This window comes from Pectinophora gossypiella, chromosome 16 (assembly GCF_024362695.1).
Source record: "Pectinophora gossypiella chromosome 16, ilPecGoss1.1, whole genome shotgun sequence".
In the NCBI taxonomy this organism is placed as follows: Eukaryota; Metazoa; Arthropoda; class Insecta; order Lepidoptera; family Gelechiidae; genus Pectinophora; species Pectinophora gossypiella.
In genome coordinates, this window is record NC_065419.1 from 13,999,073 (window position 1) to 14,011,185 (window position 12,113).

Below are 12,113 nucleotides of genomic sequence, written 5' to 3' on the forward strand. Positions count from 1 at the left end.
GCCGTAACGTTGAGTGGAATGCAAAAACTACAGCCAACATCATATCTAAGATTAGATAGTATTAATATTGAAGTTCACCCAACAACACACAAAACAAAAACATAAAGTATTTATCTGACTAATAACTAGTCATTGGGAAAGCTCTGCTTGTTGTCATTGTTAAAATGTATAAAAATAATAAAGATTTTTAAAAAGTCCAGTAAAAGCCAAAGTCAAAATAATGGTCAAAAATGTTTTGCGCCAGATTATTAAATGTTCAAAGTTGTATTAAAGGTCCTTTGTAATCCGCCGTATCGCAATTTTTGCCCAAAGCACTTTATTTTTAAACAAAATAAATAAGAAATCAAGATTTTTAAAATAAAATAAAATCCAAACTAATGATCGTTTGGTGCTATAGAAAAAAATGTTAATAGGCATCTACTCGATACTCTCTACATGGTATTTTTGCTGGTCGGCACTTTTCACATTTGAACAAAAACGTAAATTCCAATAAAAGTCAAAATAATGGTCATAGATGTTTGGTGTCATATTAAAAAATATTGAGAAGCAACTATTAGACGGATTCGACGTATTCTTTTCGATTGCCGGCATTTTAACATATTAACCAAAACGGAAAGTCTAATAAACGTCAAAATAATGGTCATAGAAGTTTGGCGCCATACTAATAAATGTTCTAACGGTCCTTTGTAATACGCCTGTTTCCCCTTTTTCCAAACGGACATAATATTTTTTTTTACAAAATGTATGAAAAATCGTGATTTTTAAAATCCAATTAAAGCCAAACTAATGGTCATACACGTTTGGTGTCATAGTAAAAAATGATCAGAGCAATCTACTCGAAAGGTTCGACACATTTTTTTTCTCTGGCCGGCGCTTTCAAATTTGGGCCGGCCAAAGTATGGAGAGCCGATGATCTCCTTTCTTCGTATTAAAACAAGAGGTATATTTCAATATAAATAATTTATTATTTCGTCATAAAACTTCAAATGAGGCAATTAGTTTATGTAAACGTCCGTCTTCCACTGTTTTCACCGGGCGAAATTTTGATTTGATCACGGGGATTTTAGGTGGAAAATCTGGTTCAATTTCATCTTCACAGAAATCTTCTATGTTCGGTTCTAAATCTTTCTTTATCACGTGAGCTCCACTTGCTGATTTTTTATCTTTTTTAGTTTTTAATTCTTCAATAGTAGCATTAAGTTCTACCAAGTTTTTGTAGATTCTGTCGTTGAAATGGAAATTAAGCTTTTTCGTCATCTGAAAATAAATAAATAAGTAGGTAGGGTAGGAAGGTGTTTTATTTTTATTAGGGTAAGGCTGAAAGTACAAATATACTTCGGTAAGTTAAGTTACGTTCAATGAGGGACTTTCCACGCTACGTTCACCAAAAATAATATAGATGGCGTTGTGCAGGTTTAACGTGATAATTCAATGATAATTATCTATTTTTGTTCATTACACGGGTACATAATTATTCCTAAATAAATATAATGGCAGAAGCATATATACAAATTAAACATAGTTGCTTGATATTTGGATCACATTATGTATAGAATTATGTTGCTAAGTACCTAATATGCTTTCTTTCGAAACACATTTTCTTTTTTCTAGGTATTTAACTTAAATAAGAATTTTAATCAAGAAAAACGTAATAATAAGTCCGATATTTTATCACGTTTTTCTATGACGCATACTGTGTGTATGAAAAAGCATACTTTATCATACAACTTCCTTAGTTAGTAATTTCGTGTTTTGACGTTTAGTAAAAAGTAACTGATTTGACTAGGTAGTTGGAAACTAGCCTATTCCATTTGCTGCAATACAGTATTTAGGTACTTTAACAATATTGTGGATTAGATTTAAATTCAAACAAGCTAACGTACCCACTTTGTTATGTAAAAAGAGCTTTATTATCTAGCCTTTTGACAGTAGGTGTCACACTCAATAAATAAATTAATGGCCCCGATTCCTGCAGACATCTCTTAATTTTAATTTAAGTTATACCTGTCATTTTCTTATCCGCCGAAAAGGAAAGGGACGGATGATTGACAGCTCTTAATTTTAGGAAGAATGATTAAATGAATGAATAACCCGGGCGAATTTTTAGACGGTTGTTTTAGATTTGTGCTTAAAATTGACGTGTGTTCCATAAATTTTATGCTTGTCGATTACCTGTCCCTTTCCTTTTCGGCGGATAAGAAAATGACAGATATAACCTAAAATAAAATTAGATGGTATTTACAGGAATTAGCACCAATATTATTTATAATTGAATATGTTATACACATAATTAATTTAAAAATAAGTAAACAGAAAAGGCGGGAACGGAAATAAGAACGAAACAAAAGAAGAACGGGGTTTACTTTCTTTTGTTTCTTTAAATATAGATAATATTCCGAGATGCGATGTAGAGATGTATTTTATACGCGTAGGGTTTCGTAATTTACCATTATCTCAGCCAAGTGGTTATAGTCCTTATCTGTTCGCAGCCTAGGTTCAAAGTTCTAGGGCTTCCACATTTCTCATAGGGCCTTCATTTATGGCTTACGTTACGCGGAGATGCGCCGTGGGAAACAATCGGACTTGCGCGAAGTGCATCAACGCGCACTGAGCATAGGACGAGGTCCAGTAAGGGGCCCTTTACAATAGACACAGCACATAGCGCGACAGCCGCTCGGCTTACTCGCGATATTGTGAATATAACACTGACTGCAACTTGCAATAAATGATTATGATTATGATTATAAAACATGCGATGGGAAGTATGCGCCCACCATGCTAGGCATACCTTATTTTTAAGCCGCATGTCGCATATCGACGGGGAAGAAGCAAATACTCCTATCTTACACAGACCTAACTTTACAGGAGGAGGAAAAAACCGAATAACTTTTTTGTTAATAATTTTAGCGCGACGTCATGTTCTGAAGGTAGTTTTGTTATTTCAAGAGACATTTTTTTAAACTAATATTAATTTTGTATATATAGAGGAATTAAAGTTAATGTAAGTTAGAGCCTATTGGTTTCTGTGTTGGGTCGAAAGTTTTGACGTTAGACGGTTTTTCCACTTGCAATTAATCCTTCAAATTCCTATTGTTTGACTTATTTCTCTTTGTAAACTATTCACTGTAGCTTCAAAAACTTATTAATAATTAAAAAAAACAATAACTATAAAACTAACGTAAATTATACATGATTTTGTAAGATAGGATGTATTGCTTTGAATGAATTTCAAATTATGTTCAAGTTAGGAGATATTATAAAGCAATGCCGCAACATTTAACTAGTAAATATTTAACTTTAAACTATTATAAAGCATGCAATATAATAACAAATAATCGTATTTTTTTAAAAAATACTGAAACGACAGCTTTTTTAAAGAAAGTGCTACGCTTAGCATTTTTAATGAAAATAAACTTTGATCTTAAACAAGGTTTAACAAATTATTTATTGATCATGATAAAGTAGGCACCTTCGTTTTTTAATTGGCATTTAAAAAAAATATCAATATAGTACGAATTATATATTTATTAAGTCAATAATCAACTGAGATCAACAAGTAGGTACTTATTAAAATCATTATCAATAGCCCGGTCAATAAAGGGGTTGTAGAGTATGTGGGAGGAATCCTATGATTTTTCTTCAGGAATGTGTTCCGGAACACATTCCTGAATGTGTCCTTATTTATGGAGTTAACATAGTAAAAATTCCCACGTTTACATGGTGTCATTTCCGTAACTTAATGTTTACCAAACCATACAAAAATATAAAATATCGATATTTTTGTATGGTATTGGTCGTTCGATTTACTTCTCACTTTTTATTCTAAATTCCTCTCCAAAATTAAAACTGTGGGAATTTTTTTGACAAAAAGATAATTATAAATAACCCAGTTATCCAATATCAAATAATTGACTTGTCAAACAATTTTTATTAATAACTGTCTTTAAAAAAATGTTTTGTGTTGCGGAATGGGTGTAGGTCAGAGATACCAATTTTGAGTTTTTCGCTGATATCTCAAAAACGATGCGTCCTAGAGAAAATAACTTTATATTAATTTAAAGAACATTAAATTGTCTACAAATTTGTTAATATAATATTTTTTTGATATTTCGCCCGTTTTCGAGCTACACGCTTAGGAAAAAAATAATTTAATATTGAAAAGTGTCAGTGATCGAATCAATCGAAAAAGTAGATCTTGGGTCCATCATCTCTTATTTTTGAAACAAAGACACATTTCGTGCCATGCCCATTGCCCATCATCATCCATCGACCTCCATCATCTTCCATTAAACAAAAAGACTCATGCTTGATTCTGAAGATAGGAGCTATTATCGATTAAAACATGAGATAGGAGTTATTTATTTCTGTATAAAGGAGATATTTTTATAAAAAATATTGCAACATATAAAATCTTTATTTTAAGAGCTATTTCTATTCATCGAAAATCACCCTAAAAGTAGGAAATATACAACGGAGATCTTGCCAGCCAACGTAAAATTAAATTTCGCAACGAACTACATCAAAAAGTCGATTTGCCTAAAAATGTAAGATAGGAGTATTTGCTTCTTCCCCGTCGATATGGCATTAACTACTTGGCCGGGAGATTCGGGAGCGTAGAGGGCTCTCACCCTCCAAGTACCAATTTGGGCGCGAATGCTCATGGCGACTTCTGAGAGGATTAAATTTGAAAGATATATCAAACCTAGTGGGTCGATAGCGATAAACGCTGATTGAGGGAAATCATCGCCCACGCCGGTGGGTTCGCTATCAGGGTTCGCTTCAGGAAGTGCTGCTCACAGCCTGACTTTTGCTAAACAACGACCTTAAAAATGAGAGTCTATTTATAATTCTTAATTTGAGACGAAAAGAGAACAACATAACATAAGGTCACGAGTGTATTCCCATTTGGTATAGTCAGAGGTACATCCATTGCAAGATGAACTAAGTACCCACAGTTCACCGAGGTCTGTTAGACCAACGTGATAGGAGGTGAGCCGTGTCGTCGTCACGACAGGAGAACGTACATAATAAAGACAAACATAGAAATATGCGTAGGTAATGCCAGTAAACGTAACAAGACCTAACAGGGCCGGATTTGGAGGTGTGGAGGCCCTGGGGCAACGAAGGAGCACACCAGACACTTAACATGACCAACAAACAAAACAGGGGTATTCACAGGTACATCCATCACTAGGTACAAGTAAACTCACACCTGACCGAGCTTTCTGATAGACCAACGTGATAGGCGATGCTCGGAGGCCAGTTTTTCTTTTGACGTGACTAGGTAGATTTGGCCGGCCTGAGGATGCGGATATCAGGCTTGAGAGTGCGGACAACAGAGCTGAGGGTGCGGAGATCAGGCCTGAGGGTGCGGATAACAGGCCTGAGGGGGCGGAGATCAGGCCTGAGGGTGCGTATAACAGGCCTGAGGGTGCGGAGATCAGGCCTGAAGGTGCGGATAAAAGGCCTGAGGGTGCGGATAATAGGCCTGAGCGTGCGGACAACAAGCTTGAGGGTGCAAAGGTCGGACGCCAGAAGTGTTCAATAATGATTTTTGACCAACATCGGTAAAGAACTGGAAGATGACTCTTTGACAATGGTTGTTTGTCCAACAGCTGTCACTTCTGGCATTATCAATACTAATATCACCATCTCTGTCAATCTACTAGGGGATTTTGAAAAGTAGTTGTAGAGTACACCTTTTGTATACTGCCATGATTTGGCTCGCCTACACACCATCACAGCAAGACCGTCCTGCATTGACTGACTGTTTGTCTTGCTCTGTATTCAGATGACGTACGCGCCCGAGACAAGGATAGCAATATCAATACACTACAGTATTAATTGGAGGTTATAAATAAATGATAATATGTATTTTGTTTGACCCCCTGCCCTCCCCTAAATCCGATCCGTGGTGTTATATGAGACAGATGCCACGAGAGATACGTACCAGACAGCAATCATATAGGTCTCCAATTTCAACAAATTATATGATCAAGATTGCGGTCCGCGTGTAGGTTTTACGATTTTTGTCGCGGGAGATGGTGATCTTCCACGGCAGCATCCCCGAGGTAGCATCCCCATTACATTTTACAAAGTACAGTCAAAGGTTTGTCCAAACATTGGTCAAAGCTTTACGCGCATGTGCAGTGTAAGTTTCTGGCAATTTCTGTACATATTCCATATTCAATTTGGCTAATAGACTTGTGTGTATGGTCGTAATTTCCAACTTAGATGCTCTTAAGTACTTTACGTTGTAGCTGTGGCTATCTCTCTTATTTCAGTACTTTAACGGTGATCGATTTGTCTGATCCAAAGTGCATATCACGCGTTCACGAAACTTGTCAAATACGCAAATATATTCTACAGCTACTTGGACAATATCCGACAAATAATAAAAGGGCTGGGGCAGTATTAATATCTGGAGGCGATAAAATGGTTTTTGAATTAGTAGGTTTATATTTTTGTCAATTTTTTAATTTCGATATTAGTTAATAAATGAAAAGGGTTAAAAGTATCCGTGATACGAATGTGAAGCCGATTTTTATCGATAGTATTTAAAGACAAGATACTATGGTACCCCGAGAGATCTTGCAAAGAAACCGAAGAAAAGTTACTTAATTTTAGTCCTCGATAAGAAACAGTTTGCTGTTAGTGAACTGGTGGGCAATATTTGAGAACTGGATATTCTAAGACGCAAATACACGAGCATTTCATTAAATATAATCTGAGACCTGAAGGAAATTTAACAGCACGCAACAGTATTCAGTAAATGGAAATAGAAGATGACGAAGTATGTTACATCGACATTGCGAATAGTTTTGCGTTTATCGACAGATTTGAGTACAACACTATGCTTCATTAGAGGGAATCACTGATCGATTCTATCGGCGGTACGCTTGTAAAACAACTTTTAAATTTCACGCGCTGTGCTACAACAATGGATTCGTTTAAAAGAAAAATCATGTTGATTGAAGAAGTGAGGCAACACCCGATTCTTTACGACTTAACGCACCCGCACTTCAGGAACTACACGTACAAGGACCAACTTTGGGACATGTTCTCCTATAAAGTTGGCCAAAGAAATGGTAAGTCAGAAATTGTAATGTAGCGCATTGGTTTCTCAACATTTTGTTTTGTTGTGCAAGATTAGGTGTAGGTTCACAGGGAAAAGTCTCTGTTCAGTAGTGGGACGTAGTCCGGCTATTAGGGTTCCGTACCAAGATGGTAAAAAGGAACCCTCACGGTGAGACTATGTCTGTCACACAAACCGACAGCCGGAACTACTTATGCTATCGATTTGAAATTTGGAATAGAATAGAAATACGTTTCAACAGCCCTTGTGGTTTAGTGGTTAGAGCGTTGGGCTTACGATCTGAAGGTCCGGGTTTTGTTCCCAATGGGGACATTATTGAAATGACTTTGTGTCACTGTCCTAAGAAACTAGAAATAATGTAAAAAATCGCGAATTAACTAATGAAATCTAACTTAACAAATACTTTATTGCACACGCAGGAAAACAAAGGTACAGAAACAAAGTGAAATGAAGTATAAAATAGGCGACCTTATTGCTAAGTAGCAATCTCTTACAGACTAACTAACTTAACCTTAACTTTTTGGTATTTCTAAGATGTCGATGGTATTGTAAAGTAAATATGTCCAACTCTTTCGATGTTCACATTCAAACTAAGTTATGGTCAGGTTGCCGGGTCTACGCACACCGTGCACGCAGGGCACTTGAAATAGTCTCGTGTAATCGGCCGTTTACTTTTGGATAGTGCGCAGTTGTGGAGTTTTCTGTACACTGACGGAACCCTCGGTCCGTAAGTCCGACTTGCACTTTTCAATTGAAATTAAAATGTACCTACCAAGATTTTTTAACGTGATCGTTTTAAACAAGTGTACCTAAAACCACATTATGAATGAAACATTGATAACATTTATTTTCAGGACATGCTTTAAGAGCTGAGTGGAGACATATTCGAAATGATTATACCAGATTTGTTACGGGAAGAATGAATATTCGAGATAAAAATGGCAACATCATTTATAAAGATTATGCGTTGGCTCCATATTTGTCATTTTTAGACCCCCATCTGGGTTGGCTCTATCCAGAAAGGGGGGAGAGCTTCAGAACATGGTTTGGGGAGAGACAGACATCAACTTCGGATTTTATGGAAGCATTCAACAGCCAGGCCAGGCCAGATATTAACACACCATCATCATCACCTTTGTCCACATTTACTCATAATCAATCAAAGCAACCTGAATCAACTAAAACAAACATTGAACTTGTGAAGATTAAACCTGAGCCAAATACCCAACCAGACAATAACCAACCCAATAAAAGTAACGAGGAAAAATACACAACCACAGTCCAAGAGCAACAGGTTGAATATGGGGCCGCTCAAAAGTCAGACAACTCACATTCTCAACCTCAACCGGGAAACAGGAAACGTCCAAGACTCGATCCTGAAGATGAAGACGAAGCTGATGATTATGACGAAATGGACTTGAACTTTTTGGGTTACTCAAAAACTGTGAAGAAGATGTCCGACCGTCTACAGGCTCTGGTCAAATATAAAATTGCAAGAATTGTAACGGATGCTGAAATAAGTCAATTTAAAGAAGAGCATAATTGTCCAAGTCCAGATAATCAAAACAAAAATATAGATATGCCAGATATATAAGCTGGAATATGTCTTGGTCCTTAAAATTAAAATAACTGTGAACTCACATTTTTCCTTGAAAACGAGCTTCTTAATGTGTAGTTAACTGTTAATATATTTTTAATAATTCTTATTATCTACTGTTAGTCATTGTTGTCTATTTTAAACCAGTATACATGTACTTAACGTAACAATTGAATTATAAAGAATTTAGATAACATTTAATGCTGTAATTGATGGTATTTCAACTCTCAATATTATCACTAGTAAACACTGCTTCCGGAATCCTGAGATGCAGAATCCCTTAATAATGGAAGTAAGTTACTCTTCTGTGTCATAGTACCAAGTAATGTGTATCCTAGCCTAGATTTAAGTTTCGACATGTATCTATTTATAAACGTTTTCACGGCTATACAATATTCAAATTATTATATGAAAAGAAATTTTTTAAATTTGAAAAAAAGAATGGCAATAAGGGTTTTAGAATTTTTGTTTTAGTTTAGTACAAACCACACATGCGCGGCGCGACAATTATATTAATGTATTTTTTCTAGGCAATGCAGGACGGAAGGGCAAGTCACCTGAAACCTGACAGAGGGCAGCAGTAACTATCAGTACAATTTAGAGGTGGAGGTCAGGAGTCCTAGTACAGCTTTGAAATAGACTACTCTGGGTGCCATCCCAATTGCGTCAGACAGAGTACTGGGAGGCGGAAGGCAAAAGGGAAACCACTGCCCTATTTTTCCTTCACTGAGAAGAGTGTGGCTCTTAAATTAGTGATTCTTTCTACTATTTCTTATGAATTGAAACGCACTACGTAAGGCGCGGCGACAGACTTTTCCTCTAGAGAATATTTAGTCGCGCCGGGCCCTGAAATTGCGGTTTGAGCTTATTTAATTTCTGTCTAGTCTATCTACTATTTTTTTAAGAAAGTGATATTTATGTATCTATAAAAATCAATGGTTGTACTGTAACCCAAACTCCTCACGTCCTATTATTGATGTTAATAGTAGAGTATTACTTATTAACTAACTTTAGAAATAACTGTACAATAGGTAAATACTGATATTTTGTGGTTCGTATTGAAACATGTTGCAAGTGTTAATTTGGTGTTAGAAAGTAAGATACTATGGAGTAACTAATATACTATGTAGAACAGAGGGTCCCTCGCCGTACAAGAAAAGCAGTCGCTAATACGCGCGCAAATGGAGCGCCCCCGGTGGTGAGCATTTGTACTAAGTGTTTATAAAGATACAACATGCTGCCACTAGATGACTCTCATTTCCATATGTGCTTATAAAATTAAGTGACATCTAGTTACTCCGTAGCGAAATAAAATACTAATGTATACAACGGTCCTTAACCAAACTACAAAAAAAGTTCCGGTGTCAAGCATTGCTGTTCTGGGAGCAAATAAAAAAACATAGAACACGTTCAGCTGCTTGTCTTCCCGGGCATGTCGTAAAAACCGACAGAGGGATTGCGTCCTCTAACATGATGGACTAATGTTATGGGCGATAGGCTGATCCCTTATCACCATAAGGTTCATCATATCCATCTTAGGATTTCGTATCAACAGTGGCTGCAAGTTGTCTTTGCTTACTTGTGGCTCTGCCCACCCCATTTGGGATTACGGGCGTGAGTTTATGTATGTATGTATGTATGTCAAGCATTGGTACCTAATTGAAAATGTATGGAACGGACCAGATATTATTATATTATAACAACAATGAGCTAAATATAAATATTTTGGTGGAATCAGTGTTTTATTAACATACCCCTACATAAAGTCACAACTATACTCCCTAATGGGATGGGCAGAGACTCACATACCAAATTAGAAAACAACTTGCATGCACTTTTGGTACAAAGTCCTAGCATCAATATGATAATAATGGTGACCGCATGTCCGTAGTCCACATTTATTTACTAATTTTAATAGTTTATTGTACCCAGAAACAGAGACATAAAGACAAGTTTATTAGATAAAAATCATACATACGGTTCAGTTTATTTCTAATAGAAATCTCTTCCATAAGACTGGGAAAGAAACAAACTAAAACCAGGAGAGGTCAGATACGCGTGTACATAAAAATTAAGATTAATAGAAAATATATAGATTATTATTACATAATCCTTTGTGTTATAAAGGGTACAACCCCACAGTTAATTTTGACGACAGAGAAGATACGCAGCTAACCGCGTTCTATGTTATGTACCAGTCCAGTTTAGAAGCAAGTGTGCTTTTTAAAGTTTAAGATTCCTTACCTTAGAACAGAGTTCACCTCTTTCTACATTTAAATCATCAACCGACAGAGGCGGCGGCAATGATTTCTTGACGTCAGACAAATAATTGGCTAATGCAGCACTGGAACAAAGCGAGGGCTCGCTCAAACCAGTCTTTTTTAGTGAAGATCCTGAACCAATATCTTCAATTCGATCAGATTCGACATCACGTATTACTTCACAGCGACCACCGGGTTTTACTTTTTGTTCATAGTTTCTCACAAGTGTTTTCTTTACCTTAGGATCGCTTTTAGCCTTATTCATCGTCAATAAAAACAAATTCAATGGTTTTCCACAAGTAGGTAATGTTTACAAAATTTTCAAAAATGTTTTGACGTTACAAGTATATGTTCGTTTCGTCAATATCAATTGGATTTATGTTTTAATATTTAATCCAAATATCAGGTTTCATACATATTTCAGCTTTACATGAACTAGATAACAATTATTTTGTGTATATGAGGACCCCTTTAAGATATTTATGATGATTAATCTATCTATCTATCTAATGAGAATTATAAAATCAAATTATTATTAATAAAATTTGAATAAAATGAACTGAACACATGCCACTTCTGTCTTCTCATTATAAATATTTTTTTTTCCGTTTTTCATTATGTTTTATTCCGTTACAAAAAGGAATATTTTTGAATGGAAGCAGTAGTTTTTTTTTTGTTTTTGTTTTCCCCGAAGGGTAAGGCAAAGGGAACTATGCCCATACAGCCATGTCTGACGTATTTTTTTTCTTGATGATTAATGAAATGATGAAAGGTGATGATGATGAAACCTAAGCCCCCACCCTCGGAGTAGACTCCTACTCCGAACCCCAAACGAATTAACTCAAAAGTCCGCATAAACTTTTGAGTTATGAAGCGGCTTCCTGACACGAAGCGAAAATAGGCAGATACACTTTGTTTATTGAATACTCCAATATAATAACACTCGCGAATGTCTTCCGACTAACTTAATGCGATCATTAACCACAAAACACCACTTCGTATTAATTATTTAGATCATTCAATGAAGAAAGCAACTGTCCCGTTCCCGTTTCCCGCCAAAAAGCCTGGAAGCAGTAGACTGACTACTTATTTATTGCGGCACTGGAAATTTAACTATGATTTGTTTTTAAAATTTAACTTATAATCATCATACAAACAA

At 35.9% G+C, this 12,113-nt stretch overlaps 1 protein-coding gene across 1 annotated transcript; it reads right to left on the bottom strand.

Annotated features, from left to right (window-relative positions):
- Nucleotides 1-932: 932 nt before the first annotated feature.
- Nucleotides 933-11,524, bottom strand: LOC126373884 (uncharacterized). The gene is made up of 2 exons (XM_050020238.1): nt 10,938-11,524; nt 933-1,257 (listed from the first exon to the last, which is right to left on the bottom strand). The coding sequence occupies exons 1-2, from the start codon at nt 11,217-11,219 to the stop codon at nt 973-975; spliced, it is 567 nt and encodes a 188-aa protein (XP_049876195.1). The 5' UTR covers nt 11,220-11,524; the 3' UTR covers nt 933-972.
- Between the last annotated feature and the right edge of the window lie 589 nt (nt 11,525-12,113).